The sequence below is a fragment of the Copidosoma floridanum genome, unplaced genomic scaffold, assembly GCF_036245765.1.
Source record: "Copidosoma floridanum isolate Cflo_tuat_1 unplaced genomic scaffold, Cflo_Japanese_pri ptg000018l, whole genome shotgun sequence".
Taxonomy (NCBI): Eukaryota; Metazoa; Arthropoda; class Insecta; order Hymenoptera; family Encyrtidae; genus Copidosoma; species Copidosoma floridanum.
This window is the reverse complement of record NW_028321895.1, coordinates 2,186,553-2,213,308: the sequence shown is the minus strand read 5'-3', so window position 1 is coordinate 2,213,308 and position 26,756 is coordinate 2,186,553. Positions and strand designations below refer to the sequence as shown.

The following is a 26,756-nucleotide window of genomic DNA, read 5'->3' as shown; positions in this document are numbered from 1 at the left end:
TCGTTAGCCTCAACAATAACAGGCGTTGACAAGGAACTAATACAATGATTTGCTGTAATCTTGCAAGTAATAGCTAGTGGTGCCCCAATTAATGTAGAAAAATTTTCTCAGTATGCTACTGAGACAACTACTTTGTATATTAAACTATACAGCTGGTATTACATGCCGTCTTCTGTACATAAGCTCCTCTTTCACAGTGCCTAAATAATAGAAAATTTTTCTCTGATCCCCATAGGCCAACTGTTAGAAGAGTCTCACGAAGCTCGAAATAAAGATCTTAAGTATTACAGAAAATTTCATACTCGAAAGTGTAGTAGAATCGCCACAAACACTGATTTGATACATAAAATGTTACTAAGCTCTGATCCCTATATCTCAAACTTACGTGATAAGATGAAAAATATAAAGTTAAGCATAGATAAAGAGGCAAAAGTTTTATTATCAAAAGAAGATTAATGCTGTAAATGTAAAGTACTTGTAAAATTAACAGAAAAATTGTTGTTCATTCGAAGTAGTGTGCGCGATCAGTACATTATTATTGTAATTTTTTAATACAACAATTCTATAAAAAATCGTGTTATTATAAGTACAGAAAATGATTTATCAACTTTGAAAGTTAGATTACCTTTTAAAAATAAACATTGTAAGAAATCAGGCAGAGAGCTTTTCTAGTGAGATATGAAAACAACAATTTTTTTTTAAATTTTCATGTTTATATCACATAGCATCCACAAATTAAACTACCAGTAATTTTAATTGACATATTCTTTGATTACTGAAAAAAAATGTTTCATCTTAGATTTCTACTGACATTGCTTATAAATACATCATAGTTGATAAATTTTTTCTAAATTTTAAATTGACAATACAGACTAAATTGTGGCATAGAATAGGATTTTCATACTTAAGAGGTTAGGTTACTAATTTGTAAAATTAAAAAAAGAAAATTAGGCAAAGAACGATCGTTGTAAATCATCTGAAGATTACAATAACAAAAAAATCTAAAATTGGTTGATAATAAAGGGTTGTAAGTGGTTTCAAACCTTTTTTACGGTTTTTTTATTCAACATAACCTCAAAATACTAAAGAGCATTTTTCAAACTTAGATTTCCACTGACATTGCTTATGAACACATTCACCATGGTTAATTAATTTTTTCTAAATTTTAACTTGACAATACAGTCATAACTATGGCATAGAAAGGGATTTTTATACTTTAGAGGTTAGGTTACCAATTCGTAAAATTGAAAAAAGAAAATCGAGTAAAGAGCGATCGTTGCAAATCATCTGAAGATTACAAAAAAAAAAAATCCAAAATTAGTTTATAATAGAGGGCTGTAGGTGGTTTTGAACTTTTTTTTTACGGTTCTTTTATTCGACATAACCTCAAAATACTGAAAACCATTTTTCAAACTTAGATTTTCACTGACATTGCTTATGAACCCATTCACCGTGGTTAATTAATTTTTCCTAAAGTTTAACTTGACAATACAGTCATAATTATGGCATAGAAAGGGATTTTTCTACCTTAGAGGTTAGGTTACCAATTTGTAAAATTGAAAAAAGAAAATCGGGCTAAGAGCGATCGTTGCAAATCATCTGAAGATTACAATAAAAAAAAAAATCCAAAATTGGTTCATAATAGAGGGCTGTAGGTGGTTTTGAACCTTTTTTTCCGTTTGGCCCTAGTGAGCGCCGGTAGTCTACCGTTAATAGGACGCGATAACCGCCATTAACCTTAAGATCTAACATTAGGTATTCGGTCTCGTTCAGCCTAAGGATCTGTGGCAACGCCACAATTTTATAATCAATGTCCTCACGCAGGTAGCACGGCACCCTACCGCCCTGAACATATCGTTGTCGACCCGTAATCACCGCCAGGCCTCTATCGTTTTGTAATAATTTGTAACCAGGTATCTTAAGTAAAGACAAACATAGCAAAAGTGTGAGCCAAGCTTCTGAAAGTACCAGGACATTAATATCATGGCGATGCAGGAGGTACCGGACATCATCCAAGTGTTCACGCATGGAGTTAACGTTTAGATGCGCTAAACGAAGGAATTTGCGCTCGCAAATATGAGCAGAGACCCTCTGCCGTGGCAGTCATTGCAGCAAATCTAGGTCAGACTGAGAGAGTATGCTTTGTCGCTGTGGTTGCTCGTCATGCTGTTCATAAATTTTGCAGCCTTGCGCCTAAACGAATTTACAATTAAAACTTTTAGCTTTAGACTTGGCCTTTATAAGTAACGAGTGTGTGGACCTAGGAAGCAGCACATATAGTTTGATGGTTTTGTCGCTGGTGAAGTCACTTAATAACTGTGAAAATTTTAACAATTTCAAATGCTTGCATGCTTTAATAATGTAATCTCGTGACATACTGCTTTTAAAAGTTACTACATAAGAGCCACTATCATAAGCATTATTGCGCATCCAATCCTGAGTAGAAGATGCGGCTGCAGCCTTTCCCTTAACTGGAAGCGTGCGCACATCCATGACGTCAGAGAGCAGCCCCTGCACTTGTAAAACCAGCAACAATTTTTAGATAAAGTCATGGGATCGAACGTATAGCGCTCCGGTACACCGACGATCCTGAGCTGACATGGCACTGGGTCTCTTTGGGTCTCCACCAGACGCTGAAGTTTCTCATGACACAACTGATTCAATTCTTCAGAGAGAGAGAGAGAGAGTTCGTACTGCTACCTCCAACTCGCTAGGGCAAGATGAACCGACTTTCTCTTCGATGACTAGGAGTAAAAAATAACTTAACCAGAATTTTAACAATCTTTCTGAATTATTTTCTCAGCAATATATTCAGTCAAAACTGCCCGTAAATCTAATTATGATAACAATTAAAAAAGCCGTTAGGCTCGTGACAAGTGCGGTACTATTATTATTTTTATTATCATTATTATATTCATTGTTATTATATATATATTGCGGGGACTAGACGCTTGGGACCATGACCGAGGCGAAAAAGCGCAAAGACGCTCGAAAACAAGCGGCGGTTTTGGCGGCATGGAAAAGGGAAAGCGAGGCAGGGGTCAGAAAACGAGAACCAAAGCGGCATCCGGAGGAAGAGTTACCTTTAGGGTGGATTGACTACTTTCGAAAGGCTGGACGTCGGATAATCGTCTTTTCTTTTTCTGATCGCTGTCAAAAAGTCAGACCACCTGGATTTTAAACTTCTTACCTCTGCTCGGTTCTCTCTTCCTGGTATTTGTAAGTAGAAGGGGACGTTTGATCTAGTGGATAAACCGAGTTCGAGAATTGCCTTCGTGATGATTCCTTGTCGCTGAATCAGTAAATTTCTCGTGGGGGCTTCCCAGACGTACTCGTGTTTGTTTGCTGATTAAATTGCCTATCGTTCATAAATTTTATTGAGATTCTTTATATTATCGTCGCACCGTGCCATCTAGCTAACACAACCCGTTGATTCTGTGGCGTGTCAACAATTAAATTCTTTTTTTTTGTGTATTACAATTATTGATTAAAAGATATTGATCAGTCCAATATGATATATGTAGCAAAGAGATCGATGTCAATGTTAAATTGTTGATAGTTTGGGTAAAGGGGACATTGACCTGAAAGATCATCTATTTGAATATATTTTCAGTTTATTTTTCTTTATTCCAAGGCAGAAATAGTGCTGACACTTGTTAGACGTTTTGGTTTTGAACTGATAAGAGTTTTGGTTTATTAATTTGTATGTGAAACTATGTTAAATTTCAGAATATCATCTAAGACCCACGTAAGAATGGGCATTTTCTTATAATTTATGCGTTTACCGATACAAAAAAAAAGATAATTTTGGCTTTAAAAACAAATCTAATTATAATTCAAATCGCTGGTTTAACATTTTTATCGGAATAAATGGTACTTACAGATTAATTAATAAATTATGTATTCTAATATCAAAGTTTATTTAGTTTTCGATTAAGTTGTAATTTAGTTGGGTTTCAACAAATTTGAATGATAACTTTTATTTTCTGTAAGCTAAGAGCTTCACAACTGTATTAAACTACACTCGTTATATTGTTATACACAATTATACATTTGAATACATTTTAAGATTATTTTGCAATCATTTTGTATTTCTTTTGCGCACCTGACCTTCCCGGTCTCAATCATATATTTATTCCCCTATAATAAATTAAGGCGTGTCGTGCCGAATGATCAAAATATCCTATTCCCTTCCCTAAAAAAAAAATGCAAGCAATGTAGATATATGCGACTTAGTACTAAATTACATATATTTTTCAATACGAGGTGCGTCACATATATTTTTAAATATTCCAGAGGGTAAAATAATCTGTAAATATATGTATTTTTGGGTGAGAGGTAGAGGGGGAGCACGGGAAAGCTTGCTTGGAAATAATTAGATCAAAAACCACGTGGAAACAAGCAAATAACTATGTAAATTAAGGAAGAGCAAGGGGGAGGTGAGACTTACTTTTGCCCATACAACTATACAATATAGAGAAATTAATAAATAAAGCTTTGTAAAGTAGTTTAAGAGTCAAAACAGAAGTAGCGTGAATTAAATAAATTCCTTCCTATCAATTTTTAAGACAGTTTTTTGCCTCGATTTTAATCGCAAAAAATATCCAAGGAAATAAAATTTAAAAAAATTTTAATCGTTTTATTAATTGTAAAGTGTTACCGAAAAAAACAAGCTAATAGGTTCTTTTTACTTCACTTTAACATTCTAATATGAGATTCTTATTCGGCCTTATATTGACTACAGATAAAAGTATTCAAAGTCATAAAAATGAAAAAATGGTGGTTATACTCTCTGGCCGTAACTAATCTCTCTGATCGTACATCACGATTCTTAAAATTATATGTGAACGATGGTACATTACGTCACTAGGGCACAAAGTACAAACATGAGCGCCCGAAGGGCGCGCTTGTTGTAGGTTGGTGCCCGAGTCGCGTATAAGGTTTTCTTACCAAGGGCGCAAAGTGCAATTTTGCGCCCGTGGACACACTTTGCGCCCAGTAAATCACTCTGGGCCCTAGGGCAGAAAAGTTTTTTGCGGCCTCCGGGCCCAAAGTACTTTTCTGCCCGTGGGCCCAAAGTGATTACAAGGGCGCAAAGCGGCAGTTGCACTTTGGGCCCATGTAAGAAAAAACATTATACTCGACTCGGGCACCAACCTACAAGCGCGCCCTTCGAGCACTCACGTTTGTACTTTGTGCCCTAGTGACGTAATATACCATTTCCGCCCTCGGGTGGTTTTGGGAGGCTGGTACTTCCTCGGGCGAAAAAGCAGTTTTCTGGAACTCGATCGAAAAGTCTCCTTTACGAACCTCGTTAATTCCCTTGCCTTCGGCTCGGGCCGCAAACCTCTCGGTTCGCAAACAGAGACTTTTCAAACTCGTAGGAAAACTACCATTCTTACCAAGGGCGCAAAGTGCAATTTTCGCCCGTGGGCACACTTTGCGCCCAGTAAATCACTTTGGGCAGAAAAGTATTTTGGGCCCGAAAGGAGTAAAAAACTTTTCTACCCGTGGGCCCAAAGTGATTACAAGAGCGCAAAGTGTAACCCGAGGGCGCAAAGCGTCAGTTGCACTTTGGGCCTATGGTAAGAAAAAAGATGAAATTCTTTTTATCGATAGCCCAGGAAGTTTGGGAAAAACATTTCTATATAAAACGTTAATTTATTGAGTTTCATTTCTCGTGGAAAAATTTTTGTACAGCATCAATATAACTTACAAAAAAATGACCAGTCATAGAACGATTCCCTTACTATAAACTTAAACAATGTAGAAAGATCGTTCTTAGAATTAAAATCTGAAAAAAAAATCGACAGAAGTAAATTTAATTATATGGGACGACGCTTCTATGATCCCAAAAAAGTCTTAGAAATAGTTGAAAGAACACTACATGATTTATGTGATACAAATATTCATTTTGGTAATAAATTGATTATTTTAGGAGGCGATTGCAGACAGATTTTTCTAGTTTTTAGAAATAGTAATAGAAGCATGATTATACAAGAAAGTATTAAATCATTATATCTTTGGTCAATGTTTCGTATTATGAAACTTCATATCATCTTTATTCGTTCAATTGATAAAACATTTTTAAATTATTATTAGATGTTGGAGAAAAAAAAATTTAATCGTTTCAAGTACCAAATAAATGAAAACAACTGAAGTTTGTTCTAATATTTTTCGTAAAAATATCAACTTTTTAATACATAGCGTTATACTTACTTTTCATAACAAGTATACTTACTTTTTGAGAAATAAAATTCTAAATCATGTACAAGATAATTAAAAACATATCACAGTATAGATCATCCTACTTACAAGTGTTAATAAATCAGATAATGATATTTATATAAAACTTCCGATTGAACTTCTAAACAATATTCGTAAAGGCTTACCAACGCATGAGCTTAGTTTCAAAACTGAAGCAATTGTTATGTTGATACGAAATTTAAGTATAGTTGATGGCTTATGCAACGGTACAAAATTACAAATTACAAAATAACATTATAGCAAAAAATCAATTGAAGAAGGACGTAAAAAGAGTGTTTTTATACCAAAAATAACTCTCAATACAGGAAATGCATTAACTTTTATTTTATACAGAAAACAATTTCCTTCAGTCTTAGCGTTTTTAATGACTATCAATTAATCTCAAGGTTAAAGTTTTAATATTATTTGATTATAATCTAAAAAATCACTGTTATCGCATGGTCAATAATACGTTGCATTATCAAGATGCAAAAATGAAAATGGAATTTATATTCAAATAGAATATGATAACAATTTAAAAATAAAAAACATTGTTTGGAAAGAAATCTTTGACGTTAACTCATTCAAAGTAGATAAAAAAAAATTAATTTCTTTACATTAGAAAAATTTTTTAATTGTTCGAAATAATGTTGCACAGTTCATATAAATAATAAACAAATGGATTAAACCAATAAAATTATTATCGAAATAATGTTTCTTGACGATGTGCAATATTTGACATGTTTCAATAAATATGATTTCTATTCTTTCGTGGTTAATTGGGCTACAAGCAAGGTTCAGGGTTTGAATATTCTTTAAGTTTATTCGTTGTTAATGAATAAGTATAAGAAAATAATGTTATGTTATTATACATATCCAATAATGCAATTAATGAGGGTTTAGAAAATTTAAGAAAAAAAAAACTAGCGTACCATAGCACTACCTCAACGTAGGTGTGAAAATGTACTAATATGCTAGATACGGGGCTTTTTGAAAACTGTAAGAAGAAATGAGACAAAAAAGGCCAATAGTCATATAACTATTAATGACATGAAAACTAATATAACTTTACCTCATTTAAAAATGCGGCTGAAGGGTGAGTTCTTCAAAGTAATGTTAGATTATTCGGTTATTGGGTTAAAAAGTTGAGAAACAAATAATTATTACATTCGAATAAGTAATAATATCGTGGAGCTACGGAGCGGTGGAAAAAAGCTGTTTAGAAATCATGAAAAGGCTAGGAAGTTTTCTTGGAAAGCGTAAGGAGAGCTGGGAGTGTAAGTGCTAAAAGTAATTAAACTAAAAATAACGTGATTACTGATATAATTTTACTTCATTTAGAGGTGCTGCTGATGGGAAGCTGACGGGAGCTCTTTTGAATTATAAGGAAGGCTTATTAGGTTATCTGGTTATTGGATTATAAAGTTATAAGGGTTGGTAGAGGGGACCCAACTAAAGTTTAACCTAATAAAAATGGAGTTAAAACTGATATAATTTTACTTTATTTCGAGTGTGGTGGAAGAGAGGCTGATGGGAGCTTCTTAAAATCACGTGGGGGGCTAAAGAGAGGTTGATGAGGTTCGGAGGGGAGGCTCACCAATTATTTAACCCAATAAAAATTACGTTATAACTGTTTGAATTTCACCTTATTCAGAGGGGGGCTAAAGGGGAACTAATAGGGGACCGATGTGGGTTGAAGGGGTGTTGTTTGAATTGACTTTCTAACATCTTTATATAATATTGAAAGATATTTTTCATATCTGATAGTAAAGTTTGTTGCTTACGTCCGCTTAGAAAGACGTTAACTGATAAATATAAGGACACGGGTTTATATACGTCTGCTAAGTAAGGCACTTCTACGAGGTTTGTTCTCTTAAAAACACTCTAAATATTTATCTATATATGTGAGATCTATAAAGAATATTTGCATGTACATATATATATTGGCTATGTGTTTTTTTTATGGCTAGACGCATGCTGTATTCTACCCGCTTTTGTCGTTGCGTCGAGTCGGTTTCCGCCTATATTAAACATAGCATTGCCTGATTTTTTACTTGTTCTTTCTTATCGATTATCGTATGATCTAGTTTTCATCTCTTATGTAGCTGTACTAAAACCGATAACGAAAAAAATGTACCCATTATTGGGCACGTTCGATTATTCATCGATCGTTCATTCGCACTCTATTAGAACCTTTGTGCATAAAACCAATGCTTATAAAGAACGTACAAGCGTTAATTTTACTTCGTGAAATCATTTAGTTGGTGGATCAAAATTCCTGACTGTTTAATCAACCGAGAAGTGATCTACTGATCGCTTTCTTTGTCATGCCCAAGGTTTTCTTTATTGTAAGTTTTTTTGTTTGATGGGTTTTGATTTCGGATACGACTCGTGTTGCGGTCTGCGCAGTGGTACCATCTGTATGTGTACGACAAATCTGTGTTTTCCTATTTTTTACTTGATTTGATTTCTTATGTATAAAGAAAAAACTAGGGGGTTGAGCCCCAGTGCATTCCGAATTTGCGCATAATTAATTTATTTTAATCTACTACAGTCTTGAGTTATATGATTATCTTTTATGATTTTCTATTGTCAATATAAAATTTCGAATATTCTAAAGTAAATAGCGTTTATGTTGTTGACTTTTATCATCGAGTAGTTAGTAAACTTAGTAGTTCAGAAAAACAAGTTCGTCCAGTGAAGATTACAGAGTTGAGATCGCTGATATATAGGGGGAATTTCACGAAACTTTTTGTGTGTCGAGTATTATTTTAATAGCGTAAAATTTTTTTATCAGGATTTTCTTTTTTTTTCAACGCGATTTGATTCTTTGTTATCACTTTGTTGAATTTTGATTCTTTTTGATTTTGTGTAAGATTCCCTTTTATTAATCAATAACAATTGCAAAAAAAACATTGCCAAAACTTATAAAGTTTTTTACATTTTTTTTGGATCCTAAAAAATGATTTTGTTAGTAGAATCATCAGTTCCAGTGATAACTGTAGTTGCCATTGGACTTGATAAAAAAATTTATATTTTCTTTTTTTTTGTCGTTTGACAGTTTGAATTTCATTAAGTTTTCCTGCTAATCAGTATCTTATATTGTCGCCTTTATCCTCTATTCCTCCATCCACCGTAATTCTGTTTTATTGCGTAGCCTACCTTATCCCACAACCCATCTTCTAAAAGGTGGACCGTTGCAAGACTTAACCTTAGCATTTAAAATTTATAAAGAAAGTGAATATTTTATTTAAAATAATGTCCAATGGTGTTACTATCAAATTTTGTATTTATTAAAAAACAAAACAACGTTTCGGCTGTTTGGACAATGTCCCGGCCCTCATCAAGTACAAAAATCTACGAATAATAAAAAATTCTTTACAATACAAATTTTGATAAATAAAAAAAACGAAAATTAAGTAAAGTATATAATATACCTCTGACTCTTACGAAGGGGATGTAAAATCGTCATGTAATCAGAGTTTCAAGTTTTGCTGCTTTTATACTCTGCACATATACAAATAACACTATATACGCACACAATACAATCAAATAAGAATCGCAAGCAGTTCCTTGTGAGACATACGTAAACAGATCATGTTTTCCTAATACCATAAATAAAAGGGACCTTTCTTAATTGATTTAACGAGAGACTTGTACCAATCTTTTAATTTTTTGTATCTTGTTGTCTATTAATATTATTATTGAAGTACTGTATATTTAACATTTTGGAAAACAGGCGCTTTTTGTTATTTTGTTCCGTGTCTAAAATTTGTATGTTATCAAAATTAAAGTTATGTGTAAATTGAATTCTACGTTGTGATAGTACAGATGTATCCTTTTTTTCTTTATGTCACTTTTATGTTCTGCCATTCTTAATTTCAAAGCTCTCGATGTTAGACCGACATAACAGCAGTTGCAATTCGCACATGGTACGTGGTAAACGGCATTATTTTTATCGAGTGGCTCTGTTATGTATGCCTACTACTACGTGTGCCTACTAAATATATATTAACTATACTAAAAACATTTTTAATAGCTATCGTCCGGATTTACAATTCACTGTTGAGACATGCAACAACAGCAGCATTAGTTTCTAATATTTAAACACTATTATTCAACAAAATAGCACAGTGCTAACTAATTGGTACCAAAAACCCATACATTCAGCCCGATACTTGAATTTTCTATCCCACCATCCAATACAACATAAAATAGGTCTAATTTACACATTAGTAGACTTTTCCATTAAGTAAGCAGACACTCAATTTCATATCATAATTTCAATCATAATTTCATATATAGTTTACAATTTATCAATAAATTTTTACTAGCTAACAACTATCCTCAAAGATTTATTGATAAATTTTTAAACAAAAAAATTAATACCTCAAAAAACACGAACATGATTGACATTTGCAATAGAAACAATAATTAATATAAAGTAATCTTATCATTACCGTACATTTCCCACCTGCACGGTCCTATTAAATATTTTTGTAAGAAGCTTCAGATTGGTCTTGTATACAGTTTAAACAATAAATTGAATTCGATATTTTCACCAGGAAAAGATGTAACAGAGCCACTCGATCAAAATAATGTTGTTTACCACGTACCATGTGCGAATTGCAACTGCTGTTATGTCGGTCTAACATCGAGAGCTTTGAAATTAAGAATGGCAGAACATAAAAGTGACATAAAGAAAAAAAGGATACATCTGTACTATCACAACGTAGAATTCAATTTACACATAACTTTAATTTTGATAACATACAAATTTTAGACACGGAACAAAATAACAAAAAGCGCCGGTTTTCCAAAATGTTAAATATACAGTATTTCAATAATAATATTAATAGACAACAAGATACAAAAAATTAAAAGATTGGTACAAGTCTCTCGTTAAATCAATTAAGAAAGGTCCCTTTTATTTATGGTATTAGGAAAACATGATCTGTTTACGTATGTCTCACAAGGAACTGCTTGCGATTCTTATTTGATTGTATTGTGTGCGTATATAGTGTTATTTGTATATGTGCAGAGTATAAAAGCAGCAAAACTTGAAACTCTGATTACATGACGATTTTACATCCCCTTCGTAAGAGTCAGAGGTATATTATATACTTTACTTAATTTTCGTTTTTTGTATTTATCAAAATTTGTATTGTAAAGAATTTTTTATTATTCGTAGATTTTTGTACTTGATGAGGGCCGGGACATTGTCCAAACAGCCGAAACGTTGTTTTGTTTTTTAATAAATACTAAATTTGACAGTTTCACCATTGGACGTTATTTTAGTTATCAACCAACTGTCATTGGACGTCTAACATTATGAATATTTTATTGTATATCATCTCATATAAAAGGTAAACTTTATTTTCGATAAAAATTATAACTTTTATTTTTAAGTTTATAAAAAAAATTGAAAAAAAATTTTTTTTAATAATTTAAACCATTTTTTTCAGTTTGTACAAAAATTATTACAAGGAGCATTATCTTCTAGAAGTTGAAGAACTCATAACAATGTAACTTACAAAACCTTAAAAAAAAGCTATCACTGTAAGTTATAATACAATTATTTCTTGATTTGATAATATTTCCGAAACGGCTGGCGGCATATGCGTTCTGTTTAGTTAAAATAATTTTTTTACGTTTTTAGTTGATAAGACTATAAAAATTGTTCGACAAAAGATTTTAATACAAATAACAGAACTTATGAATTTTTTTCGTATAAAAGAAATTTTTTAATTAGAAGATATACTTGGTCACTCATTTAACGTATTAATAACCAAAATTTATGCTTTATAGAAACATGAGAACACTATAAAAATGACTTTCTACACATAAGCTTTTACGTATTTTTGTTTGATGAAATAGTAATTCAAAAATATTTTTGAAATTATATGGAAACAGAATGTCAAAACTCTAATCATAGACGTTCTTGGATGATCATGCAAAAATATTATGAAAACTCAAAATTATTATTTTATTTTTCAAGAAAAAAAATGTACCTATGGCTTGGACAAGCAATACATCATTTTGATTTTTAGAAAGTAAGACCAGCACAGGTCTTCTTATTAAGCTTAAGATTTAACTATCAGTAGAATCATTTTAAAAGTACTGGAATGGAAAAAAAAGTAAGAAAAAGTGGATTTAACTATAAGGATATGACTCGTATGATTTTGCAAATAAACTTTGACAATATAAAACAAGACTGAATGTGATGTATTTATATATACATTTTTTTAACAAACAACATAGTAGTTGAATTTAGAGAATTTTATTGAAAACTTCTTGTTTTAAGTCGAAGTTATGAAAGCATAATCATAAAAGACACTTTTTAAAATATTTTGTTGGTTTTATTTCTTTCTTTAATTATAAAATTTTTATAATTGCTTTAAAAGTAAACTAATTTGAAAAAATATTTTTTAAAACTAAAAATAACAAATGAACCGTAGTCTTTCAAGTAAGCTTTATTTATGAAGTTAGGTATTACATTACTAAAATAAACGAACCTTTACCAAAGAAAACTAAAAGTTACGTGTATTTTATGTAATGATTTTTAATAACCACAATTTTTATAAAAATAATTTAAGAAAATTTTTCTCTTTAATCATACAAATCTTTTTTCTTTTAATCTATTAAAATCTTCTTACAGAAAAAAAATTAAATTCAAAATTTTTAAACCATTATTGATTAGGAATTCAAAAAATGCATCTTTATTCTTATTAATTTTATATAGGAAACAACTTTCCTTAGTTTTAGTGTTTTCCATGACAACTTACAACCCTAAACTTGAAGACAAAGGGTTGAACTTAATTGTAGTAACCTTTATATTTCAATAAAAAAAAAAGACAACTTTTGTCTTCACGTAGTAAATAGCGATACTGGTAAAGTTCACTGTTCAATGATTCCGTAAGCTTATTATTGTTTTCTGACTAAGTATAATTTTACTATATACGGTTTTTATTTGTGTTCAATAACACAATTGATAAACTGTTTAGGAATAAAAAGAAATCAGCGTTCCATACAAAACATTAATGTTGTTTTCAAAACGCGTTGATTCATTATACGCAAAATTTTATTGTAATAAATTTTTAAATTTAGTAAACAATACATAAAGAATTAATTCATAAAAAGTCATTATTGCCGTGGTCTTGTGTTGCTGTGAAGCATATATTTTGGATATTAATACGTTAAAAAAGGGACAAAGCTCATTTTATAATTGAAGAATTTCATTTATACAAAAAAAATTTACAACTTTTGTTATTTAGATTAAAATCTTATGTCAAAAGATTTTGTAGTCTCGTCAACTATAAACGAATAAAAATTTATTTTCACTAAAAAGAAAGCATATGGCACCAGCCTTTTCGAAAATATTATTTAACCAAGATATTATTTGATTGAAACTTATAGCGATACCATTTTTTTAGGTTTAGCAAGTAATATGTTTATGCGTTCTCTAACTTCTAAAAGTTGTTGCTCCTCTTACTCGATCTTATATAAATTTAAAAAACAGTTTTAATTATTGGAAAAAAAATTTTTTTTTTTTCACAAACATAAAAATCAAAATTATAGTTTATAACATCGTACTCGGCCAGCTTAGTACACGTACACAACTACCCCGGGTGCAACGGTATGACTGCCGTGCCCCAGCGTCGTAGCCTAAAGTACCCTGCACAGCTATGGATTTTGCCACTAATAACAAATGCCACTAGCTCACCATTGACGAGCCACTAAAACTCCTTCAAGGAGCCACTACAGTACCCCTACAAGCCACTACTCGCACTCAGCCAGCCAAGACCCAATAACCCTTTTCCTCGTCAAGCTGGCCACGGGAAAAAACCAAAATCGTGAGCCACACAAATCCAAATCCAATCTAGCCCTTTTTTATTCATATAATCATCCCTTAACCCTTTTTGACATAAGGTTTTGACCGGCAAATTGTACCAGCGCCTTCACCGGTCTAGTCCTCATGTTTCAGACCATTCTACTTCCTCAAGAGTGGAGGCGCCGCACAGTGGGGTATTTTTTTTTTTTTTTTTTTCAAAATCAAATATCTGAAGAACGAATTAAGATAGAATGATAATTTTTGTTGGAGCATACTCGTAAGTTGATGTGGAATACGAGAAAATCATTTATAAGAGAATTTTTTTCTTTCTAACCTCCAAATTTTACAAAAAAACACGATTTTTTTCAGAAAAACGTATAAAACTGTTTTAAATTTAACCAAATTCTCACTTCAGTCTGCATAAAGCTGTTTGATATGAGACCATAGGATGTGAGTGGCTATATTATCTAAATATGACTACCTTTAAATGTTCAACATAAGCTCAAAACAGCAAAGAGCGATGTATTTTGATAAATAATCCTAAATCTTTCCCACCAATAAAAGTTAAAAACGTGAATTTGGATCAACCATAACAATAACATATAAAGGGTTTAGTTTTTTTTGTGTTCTATTTTATGACACTACAAATTTTTCGACCTCTTTTAAAAGAGGTTTCACATTGCATTCATTTCTCCTTTTGTCAATATTTATCATTGAGATAAGAGGATCGGATGGATACATGGCCCTATTAAACATATCTTCGATACGATGACTTCTGCTGTCTTGTCTGGCACGATTTGAGAAAAAATATCTAAAATAATTTTGATATTAAATCTCATAATAATTGTCATCTGCATAATATTACAGCTTAAAGTTTGGATACTTGAGTAATACATTACCTATAATATTTGTGCCATGATTCACATGCATCTTCTGAGAAGTAGACCATAGGCATTGGGAATTTTCTCGCTATTGCGCACCCATGCATAAGTAATTTGTGTACCGAAGGGCTTAGTATTGACCATTTATACAATTTGTAGTTTAATTTATACGTTTTCAAGCAAAACTCTTCTAATTTATCAAGATCTAAAGGTTTCTTGCATTTAAAAGCAGTAATTATGGTAACCTTTATAAAAGTGATACTACATAATTAAATTGATAAAAGTTTTAGTAGAGTTTTATAGTAGATTTTAAAATACATTATAAATGCAATAAACAACTATTTCAGTGAGACATACATACCTTAATTAATTGGTGAGTTTTAACATTACTCGGTTGATTAATTTACAATAACGTTTGTCCTCAGTTGCTTAAATTCTTACGAAGTTATAATCTTTCTCAACTGATGTAACTTTGTATACAAGTATAATCATATGGGTTTCAAATTAAATTAAACGCTATTAGCGTGGTGTCAGTTAAGGTATGTGGTTCAAAACTTTTTCTAACTTATATTTGTATATACACGTCTTATTAAAGTACTAAATAAACGTAATATTACATAATATTAGTATTTTATGGACTTGAAAAAGAAAGTTTTTTTAATTAAATAATTAGTAAATAATACCTATTCATCTGCGATTAGTTATTATGTAAGATTTTAAATACATTAAGTTTTTATTGCTCTGTCATGAAAAATAATACTTTTTATAATCGTGTTTTCCAGGTAGTAAGTAAGTCAACCAAACTTACGAATTCTCGCGTACCTGCGCCTGATGAGGCTGACGCACATTGTCAGCGAAACGTTGCGCATTAATAAATCAACTCAAGAAAATTTAAATACACTTTACTTGTATTTATTTATTTTCTTACATTTCGCCCCCAACGGATCACTGATCACTTTGAATTTCCTTTTTTTAAGTATTATTTAAATATTTAGCACCCTGAACTAACCTTTGACTTGTCGTAAAGCAAATAGCACAAATCGAACTAAAGATAATCTATTTCTAAAATCTTTTGTTTAATGTTGCAGACTAAAACAATTTTTTTTAGGACATTAAATGCATAAATACGTTGAAAAATAAAACCACAATTCTGCAAAGAATCCTTCATTCTGAACTAAAAATATTTTTTTTTCATTAGCTACACTATTCTCAAATTTTATTAAACTACAAAATTTTACTAATTATAATTTCATTTTTTTTTAATTCAAAATTCCTTCTAACAAATTATTGACCGTGTGTTAGTTTTCAACTGAAAGGTCCTGTTTATCTTGCTTCAAAAGCTAATAATAGCTCTCTTTTCGAGGGATACCGGGCCTGTAAAGTTTAGGTCGAATTTTGATTGCCGCGTCCCGCGAGTATTTTATACGTGAAAGTCACCAAAATTTTTATCGTGTTAGCTGATGCAACTCAGGTGTACTTTACGGGCATAACTAGTCTCGAACTACACGAACGAGCGAGAAAAAGTGAGAGAGGCCCATTAAAAGTAGCTCCGCTGACAGCAACTAAGCAGATACCGTATATCTTGTATACTATAGATACGTGGAGGAATGGTGCAACTAGCCATAGTTATATGTTATTTAATAATTATACAAGATATATAAATAATACAAAATTACTTATATTACACAGATACTAAAATAAAAAAAGAACAAAATCGGCTGAATGTAAAAAATCCACGAATGTTATCTTCTAATTATCCATATAAGCTGAGACCGTGTTCACAACAACCCCTGCCATAATACATTATTTTTTTGTTAGTTTTTCCATGAATTCTGATTAACAAAATTAAAAATAGTAATTGCGTAATTGCAGCAGACTCTTAGGGATAACCTAATACTGTAGTGCTTGATAGGTTGATGTATTTTTCTTGATATACTGTAATAAAATTTAAATATTTTTATTTTATACAAAGCAATCACATGATTGTGGATCGAAGTATTCATAAATGATAGAAATATTTCTTCCTTCTAGTTATCTGGAGGCAATGGACAAATTATCAATTTAGGAGCCGGATTTGATACACTTTATTGGAAACTAAAAGATGCAAAACTTAATCTAGTAAACTTCATAGAACTCGATTTTCCAAATGTTACTGCAAAGAAATGCTATTATATAAAGAAGCACAAGCCGCTCATCGACAGACTTAATACGGAAGGTAAATACTTTATAAGTTCTTTAATAAGAAATAATATTTAGTTAATGCTTCATTGCAATATTTAAAAATAGATAATGTGCTTTAAGATGGTGAGATAAGGTTTTCTACAACAGACCTTCATGCAGCCAATTACCACTTGGTGGGTGCAGATTTGAGACACGTATCAGACCTTGCAAATAAATTGAAAGAAGCTGAAGTTGATTTTACATTACCAACGCTATTTCTTTCAGAATGTGTGTTAGTATATATTGACTCCAATGCTACATCACTCCTATTAAAGTATTTATCTAAAACTTTCTCTAATAGTATTTTTATAAATTATGAGCAAGTTAATATGCAAAATAAATTTGGACAAGTTATGCTCACTAATTTGCGTACTCGAGGATGTTTATTAGCTGGAGTTGAAGAGTGTGAATCCTTAGAGTCACAACGGAGACGGTAATAACACACTATAGCTAACACTAAATATTTTATCGGCGTTTATCGACAAGTAATTATCAATTTTTTTAGTTTTACTGTGAATGGTTGGGAAGGTGCTGATGCTTGGACTATGGTTGAAATATACGATGTCCTACCTGAGGTTGACAAACTGCGTATTGAGTGCATTGAAATGCTGGATGAAAGAGAACTTCTCACTCAATTACTACACCATTACTGCATTTCTATCGCATGGAATGGGACTATGTTCCAAAATCTCTCTATATCACAAGAAATGTCGTGAAATCTACTCCTGCTACTGTACACCATAGCTGTACGACTTTTTACAGTTGACATTGAAGTGTAATACTAAGTAGACGTTTTTTTTACTAATACATAAAATTTATCGTATTTCATAATGCTTTACTCTTTTCAAAATAATACATATCAGTAAATCCAGAAAAATAAAGAAAAATTTTTTTCTTTAATAACTAAATTAATTTAGAATATCTTATATAATTCAGAAAACGCAAAATTTAAATGTTCATCTCAGAGATATCTTGTACAAACATTTTTTTTAATTTTCGAAGCAGACATAAATCTTTAATTATTAGGTTATAAATGTTTTTTCATCATCAACTATTCTATGATCATTAAAGATGGTTCTATTCTAAGTTTTCTTTTTCTTAACAAGATATTCATTTTTTGATTTCTTACAGTATGTTTTCTTTTCAAATCCAGTGACTCGACAAAATGGTTCCGGATAAAAGTGATAAGAAAATGTAATTGTGATGGTATGTTGGATAGCGCAATAATGACTGACCTTCTATACATCTATGTATTAAATAAAAATGAAAGTCGATCTATTGCAATGGAGTATTAGCGTATTAACTTCACCTACATCGTAAATTTATCGAAAATTTAAAATTACTTTATTTATAGTTAGGTAAAAATTTAAGTTGGAAATAAAATTTCATTTTTGTATCCGAGCGCAAAAATTCAAATTGTCCCAGAGTATTTAAAATCTTTTGAAATAAAAGAAACAAATTTATTCGCTTATTTAGAATTGCGCCAATTATATTGATCAATTTAAGTAAACGATATAGCAATTGAAAATACAATTTCCTTTTTAAAATAAAATTGAATAAATTTAAGAAATCAAAGAATCAAGTGTTTTTATTTATTTAAACCTATCCCTCAATACGTGATTGCGAGTCCTAATATTATTTAAAGTTTATTCGAGAACTTAATTATAAGTTGATTTTCTTATTTAGTTTATAGTTTAATCGATTGAAAATTTTTATTTCACTTCATCTAGTCTTTAGTTTATAATTAGCTAAGAAATTACCTTTGCCCAAAGAAACATGAATAAATTTGTTTGGAATAAGAATGAATTACCAAGACAAATAATTAAAAAAAAAAAAAATTTACTTTTAAAAAAAAAAAAAAAAACAAATAAAGCAATAATAGAAAATAATAATTGTAGATATTGCACGGATCGACGGATAATTCAACAAGTTAATTTTAATTTTAATGAAAGCTACTTTAAGATATTTTTTATTCATAGAATTAGCAATCCTAGCGAATTTGCTCTTTTATACTGGGCAACGGACCCGCCCTCCAATATATAGTCACAGACATTGACTGTTTGTTGGTTCCTGATCTTAGAGTTTCCTCGGACAGATAAAAATTTTACCCTTTTTTTGACTACCACTAACTCACCGGGATTATAGTCAAAGAAAAGAAAGTTGTCAACGAATATTCGAAATGGCATAAAAAATAACCAAAAAAATTGCAGATCGTTTGACTGTACCCTTTTTTATGTTTAATTTTTAAAAAATCTCAATTTAAAATTTAAACTAATGAAATCATCACATAAAACTGCATTTATATGATCTTTAAAAATCGCCTAATTTTTTTGTATGAAAGATTACTTTATGATAAACCTATCCAATCTTCAAATGGATCCACAAGTTGTTTTTTTAGTAAAATAAAAAAGAAAGGGTCGAGTGTACATACAAGCGTGTATATAAGTATATCCATATGAGATAAAACTGCCAGCTTTGCTGCATATTTGCACTCCTCTTACTTCTCTCAACTTTTACTCCGTTAACCGTGAATATCCTTAAGTCAAAAAATGACCTTACTGAGGAATAAAAAAATCGTGAAAGAATGAAATTCAATAAAAATAGACCTCTTTATTCATAGAACTTTGTATGAAAAAACAGCTAATAATAAAAATGTTAAACTACTTGAACATTTTTTTAAAATTAAACAAAAAAATTGTGTGAAAAATTTTGTACTTCTTGTAAAATTACCATATTATTGATGAATAAATGAATATTTATTATTATACAGTAAAAATGCTGCTCAGATATACTATTTTCCAAGTTTTTGAAACAAATTGTTTTACTTGAACAAAAATCAGTTAATGTAACTGATAATATATTAATAGATTTTTTTATATGCATCATAATGAACTACGTCCTTCTTTGGGCACTCGGCACTTTGGGGCTAGGGAGGAATGGGGATGGGAAGGGTTTAGGGGATGCCCCGCTAGGGAAACTAAAGAAAGTATGAACAAATAAATATTCATTTAATGTGCAAAAAACAGTTTTAAAAAACCAGTAAATATTTATCACATTTGCATGAATATTCATCAAATTCACTAGTGAATTTATTTGGATACAAAAAATTATTTGTGAGTAATAAATATGTTTTGAGATTAAAAACGAGTAGATAAAAAATAAGTATGTATTTTTTATCCGTTACAAAATATTTCTCAAAGCCTTAAAAACATTTATTTGATCAGAAATCGAACGAGATGAGATGGCGCTTACGTTTTAAAGGAAACTTGAACCTCAAGCAATCTGGCATCATGTAAACTTTCCAATAGCCAATAAACACATTTGGATACGAAACTTGAGAAAACTTTTTTGATAAACAATATAACAGTTTAATATTTGTTTTAAAATATCTCTCGTGAACCTAATTTTATTCTAAATATTTTATTTTGTATCTTTCATAAATTATGTATTTTAATGAAATACACTTTAAATTCAGCAAATTAAAATATTAACATTAACTCTCATGTGTTTCGAATATACATTTTGTTTTCTATTTTTGCGTAGACATGTGTTTTTATATGATTTATCAATGAATATTTATTTATGTCTTTTAAGGAAGTTCACTCGCTACGAGAATTAACGTCAACATATTGGTAATACTTTAAACAAAGATAGATTAGTGTATGAAAAACTTTTGACTCAAATTTCAAGTCTCTTCATAGCTTATGAAGTGAGATATTGATAATTTTATTTTTGAACTTTTAACGCGCAGTCTTATGAGAATCAGTACTGGTCTGATACATAACCTGCAATATCTAGATAATCGACGTCAAGATTTAAATGAAATTTTTTTTGAAAATAGCTAAAAACTTAGTGATTACGTAACAATAGTCTCATCTTTATTCATGGCTTATAGAATGAGCAATAAATTAGTGAATACTGGTAGCCAGTTCATTTTACATGCTTTCCAAGCACATGTTGAATGTGCAATTTTATCAAATATAATTTCAGATTTAGCTGGATACGTTGCTGTAAAACAACTGTTAAAGTTTAAATCATTTTTTTAAAATCCAATAACCTTTACTTAGGTAATGCATTTGTTCCCTGACTTCTATCTAGGGGTAGACTATTATTTTTAGTAACGTTTTGAGCACGCTACTTGTTATCCTAGTATATTTACAAAAAAACCTTACTCTGACAAGAGAAGGCAGGCAAGTGTGTCACCGATTTTCCTAAAACTCGGCATGCGAGTAGAGTATGAAAAAATTTTACACGCGTATTTTTTTTAGCTGCCTATATGCAGTTCAAAGAGCTAAAAACTACCCTTAAAAATCACCCACGAGAACGGCTTTTAACATATGATACATAACTCGCTCCCATCTCAATATTTTTTAAATTGGAAGTTGTGTCATTTGAGAAAAAGTGGTCAAACAATGATGATTCAGACAACAAGAGTTGCATCCCCTATTTATTTAGGGTTGAAAATCCATATTTGTTGGCAACATTTTTGTGCTAAAAATTTGTGAAGAAACTTAAAATCTTATTTTATGTTTCTCTTTAATAACAGCCACTATAAAAACAAACGACAAGACGCAACGTACGAGCAGATATTATAAGAATCAAGGCAGCGTATAGCATACAGGTAGATTGACATGGTGGCGCAGCAGTAGAGTTGGAGTTTCGTTGATCTGCGAAGTTAAGCAGCGTTCGCTGCGGATGGTAATCGGATTGGTGACCACTCGACTATTATTCCGTTCGATTGCGCTGGTGATTTTTCAGATCGATTAATTATCTCTTTATCGTTTCAAGAACGTAAGTGGGAGGTGTGTAAAAGTTCAGGCGTCACGTCTATAGACATATAGACATTTATTTGGAACTTAGGCAATACACCGACCGTTTTGAGATGGATTTCTCCCGAGCGGTTTCCCGACCCACAGGACTGATTATCCTGGCGAATGTGGAGCAACATCCCCTAAACCCTTCTCATCCCCACCCGTGCTCAATTCCAAAGTGCCGAGTGCCCAGAGAAAGTCGTAGTGCGCTATAGTATAAAAAACCAGGTGTGGGTCTCGGGACTGCCGACAGATGTGAAACATCAAAGAATACGTGATTGATATCAGTAATATTTAATTGTCTATGATAAAAAAGTACTGTTTTTTTTTAAATCCTAAATAATTTTAATTTCATCATTTTTATATTAAAAAGAAAGTTTTTTACGAATATGTGTTTTCATCAGTGAATATTATAGATTAGGAACAAGCAAATAAAAATAATGTTAAAATTTTTTTATTCATGAACACATAAACAAAAAGAACAAGAAAGAACAACAATAAACGACAAAGAGTACTTATCTAAACTACCTATCAACACATAGGTACATACATATGTTTACCAGTAAGTTCATGTGTATTACTTTCTCTGTCTCTCTCTCTCTCTCTCTCTCTGTCTCTTTTCGGATACCTGTGCGTAATTGTGCACGTGCGCGAGCTTCGTTGGCTCTATACTGAAAACAGGTTAACATGCAGGAATTGAGTGAACAGAATTGGAAGATTCCGGAAAAACTTTGAATTATGATGAAATTTTTATATTTTAAAATAATCCTGTTCGCCGAGAAGCAATTTTTAAAAAATGATAGAAAGATAATACTAACTTTTAAATTGATTCATCGTTTTCTACAAGTGCAAAATATTGACAAAAGCAGCGAAAAGAGCCTATAGGTATACCTGTATGAGTACAATAGAGAGAGAGAGTTTTAAAGAGTGTTTAAGAAGTTTATTATGCCTTGGGGAAGATCCACATCTGGCCAAATTGAGTTGCATAGTTACTGGCAACTTACGAAATAGTACTTAAATTCTAAGATTGAGAGCAAGTGTTGGATCTACGGAAAATACTAATAGGTGCGAAAGTATAACTACAAACAAAAAATGAAGCTAAATAAGAACAAAAATTAAGGCTAATGTTTTCAAGAGTGCTAAATCATTACAAATATAAGGCGTAAAGAGGGCTGGATAAAAGATTTTGATGGCAGAGGAAGGCAGGATGATTGAATTAAGGGAGTTGGGTTGCAATTCACTCTACGATGAAAATATTTTAAAAGAAATATATGTTGTAAAGAAACATTGCGTGGATGTAGTCACCAAATTTGAGCACAACCGCGTCTACAGATTTCGAGAAAAAAATTCATGAAGTGTCCCTTATTCGTCGTCTTTAACGTGGGCTCAAATGTAAGTTATCAAAAAAGTTGTAAAAAAATACCTATTACTCTTCACACAGCGATGAGAATGTTTTGAAAAACTGATATGTTATTTATGACAACTTCATTTGTAAACGTACAAAGTTTCAATAAAATCGCGTCGGCAGTTATGGAGATATTTGCACAAACGTAAACAAATTTTTTTCCTGCTTGTATGTTTCATTCATGTGGCAGACAAGGACGCACTGAGTACACTGTTTGCTGTCAGCTCGACTTTTTAGGTGGCGCGATAGCTTTTCACAAAATCACTTCTAGAAGCCGTTCTACTCAAAATTATGATCTCAAACTTGGTATAGACCTTAATGAGACTTTATACTTTAATGATATACCATTAAAACCTCTAATTTCGAAAATTTACAGCACACTTTTATTAAAAGAAGATCAGATTGACTATACCATTTACTCCTTATTATTATCTCTCATAGAGAAAGTATTTAGGCTATTTGATTAATACCATAAGAAACGAGAAACCTTGAAGAATATTCTGTAATTTTTTTGTACTTTATTTAAACGTTAACGTTAACGAGTACTGGCGATTCGACCACAAATGCATTTTCCGTAATCGTAAGGGCGGATGTTTTTAGGCTAGGTTAGTACAGCAGACTTTAGCACGGTGCCTTATGAACATACACGTGCTCCCCTTCAACTCCCCGTGGGAGCGACTCAACTCCCTTAAGAGGACAAAAGAAGGTTGGTGAGGAGAATGATGGAAGATATGGAAAAAGTCGCGCAAGGAGTAGGAGTATAGAGTGTATGATTGTGAGTTGAGAAATGACGCGTAACAGATTTGGTGAGTTAAAAAGGCTTGGAATGACGATATCTGGGGTGAATGAATGTGTCAGAGGATTGTGTATGAAAATGATGCGTGTCAGAGTTTATGCAATAATGAGGCTCAAGATGACGATTTGTGAGGTGCATGATGGTCAACTACGACAGGCCGCCCGCACCACTTAAAGTTCAGGTGGAGGGGCCGTAAGTATTATTCCCTCACGCTCCACGCTCTCGTTCCACTTGTTCCAATTGCGTTGAAGAAGTATCTTATGTAGCATGAATTTGGAAAATGGGTATGTAAAATCGGCAAGGTTGATGGGGGCAAGAGAGTTGAGAAGGTCTGAGACTTGGATAAAGAAGGTATCGTCATGTGCTCGAGTGCAAGAGGATGGGTTGCAGACGGCGCAAGAGACGGTGGCTTGAGGTTATTTGAATGGTAGGGCGGAATCGATTTGCAAGATAAGCAGAGCGTTGATGACGAATGATGTTGAACGCAAGACACCCCACGTGATACTCGTGCCTACGTCGGTTCGAAAGCCATCCCAGATCTAGTCGCGAAGGTGTGACGTGTGCCCTCTTCGATATAGTACCTATCACGAAGCGAACACAGGCATTGATAGCCTTTTGTATTTTCAGATCCTGGGTGGCATCAAGCCCGAAGAAAACCGACGAAGCGTAGTTCAGGTGGGGGAAAGCCAAGCTCTCAGGAAAGGATTTTCTCAGACTGCGTGACAGGGCGTGTCTATGGAATCGAAGACAGTGCAAAGTGTGATGCACTCTCTGGTTGATTTTGTTGATTTGAGGGGTCCAATCGAGAGCGGAAGTGCAAATGACGCCTAAGTTCGATGTCCTCTCCACAACGAGAATTCTGATGCCATGTATATGTACAGGGATGAGTGAAGATGAGTCTAGCCGGAAGATGTACGCGAGGCCACCTAAAATCATGGCCATGAATTTACTTGGGTTAAGTTGGAGACCATTACGATGAGCCCAAGATGCTATCGACTCAAGATCGCGATTTACGCCCCATGGCCTATGGCCTGATAGCAATTGAGAAGATAGCTATGAAGGAGAGTTATAGTACTGTTGGAGAGGTTAAAGTGTCGGAGTTTCTTTAGTAGCCTCAGGTGGAGGACTGTATTGAAGGTTTTGAAAAGTCAAGTAGGACCGGGATGGTGGCCTCTTGAAGATTTATCGCCTCCCGTATGTCCTCAGTCACGCCAAGACGATTAATCTGAATGCTGTGTCTTCTCCTGAAGCCTGATTGACGCAGATCTAGTAAATTATTGTCTGAGTTGTGATTTGAGAATTGTCGAAAAAGGATTCTTTCAAAGGGTTTTGAGAATTCACAAAGAGAGGCTATAGGGCAAGTGTCAGAGGGGGTGGTAATTTGACGCACTTTGGCCAGAGGGAGGAGGAGGGCCCTCTTCCACAAGAAAGGAAAGTGTGAGTGATGTATGAAACTATTAAATAGAAAATTGAGTGAGAGAGCGACAGGAGACAATAAATGGCTCTTTCTATCTCACTTACTCTTACAGGTACTGCCAAAATACATTTTTTTTCTCCACATTTTGCGCTAACTGAAACAAAAAAAAGTGCTCATTGATAGAAAATTTTTCGCCCTACACGCTGAGATTTTCTATTTTTTTACATCTCAAACCGTTATCAGATATACGCTAAACGAACTTTTGAACACAATATTAACTTTATTCGACCACTTAAAAATAATTATAACTATTTTATTCGCAATTCGTGGGCTGAATTACGTATTATATTAATAACGCCGAATTATCGATCAAATTTCTAATTCAGAAGATTCTCGGTTGGTGTCTATAAGTATTGAACAAGAACAGAAATCAGGTCTGCGTGATGCGTAGCATAATGGATAAGGTCCCTGACTACCAATCCGAAGTTTTGGGATTCGATTCTCGGAGTCAGAAATATTTGAAAATTTTTTGCAACACAAATGTATTTATGTAATACATGCTCACTCGTATTCTTACATATAAATATATGTATACGCTATATGCACAAAATATATGATATTTAATTACATGAATATATACACTTCTATATTCTATACAGCTATATATACGTAATATACGGTTAGTACACAACAGTACACTTTAATATGAAAAAGGCTATACATACACGTCAATAGTTATATAGTTACCGAATATACGTGTATATAGATATAAAAGCTCCACAACACCTATATATTTAGAAAGAGAGGAGTGCTCAGTGGTGGGGTAAACAGCAACGAAGGAGCGGACCAGACTTTTCGTTGCACATTTCTCCTCACGCGGCTGTTCACTGCCCGCCATAAAATGTTTCACATCAAAAAAATTGATGCCACCGAGATTCGACTGTCAGCCTGTTTCGTCCAGCCGAAGCAAAAAACGCAGTCCACTCGACTAGCGTGACCCGTACTTGTCGTATACAAGAAATCATATTTAAGTTATAGGAAGTGGGCAGGGCTTAAGTTAAAGTACAGGTAGGGGAAGCTCCCCACTTGGGCTTCTTGAGTATAGGAGAGAGTAATTGCGCACTGCGGATATAGTGAATTCCCAAAAAT

The 26,756-nt window shown here is 32.4% G+C and overlaps 1 protein-coding gene across 1 annotated transcript; it reads left to right on the top strand.

Moving 5' to 3' along the window:
- The first annotated feature begins 2,959 nt into the window (after positions 1–2,959).
- On the top strand, positions 2,960–18,758 carry LOC106643441 (leucine carboxyl methyltransferase 1). Its single transcript, XM_089592481.1, has 4 exons — positions 2,960–3,112; positions 16,990–17,173; positions 17,260–17,611; positions 17,684–18,758. The coding sequence occupies exons 1-4, from the start codon at positions 2,960–2,962 to the stop codon at positions 17,892–17,894; spliced, it is 900 nt and encodes a 299-aa protein (XP_089448607.1). The 3' UTR covers positions 17,895–18,758.
- Positions 18,759–26,756: the final 7,998 nt, after the last annotated feature.

What these genes read in the sequence shown, in the direction of transcription:
- LOC106643441 (XM_089592481.1), top strand. Translation starts at nt 2,960, where the DNA reads ATGACCGAGGCGAAAAAGCGCAAAGACGCTCGAAAACAAGCGGCGGTT. An exon ending in GGATTGACTACTTTCGAAAG is followed by an intron (nt 3,113 to 16,989) that starts GCTGGACGTCGG and finishes TCTTCCTTCTAG; the next exon opens with TTATCTGGAGGCAATGGACA. An exon ending in CGACAGACTTAATACGGAAG is followed by an intron (nt 17,174 to 17,259) that starts GTAAATACTTTA and finishes ATGTGCTTTAAG; the next exon opens with ATGGTGAGATAAGGTTTTCT.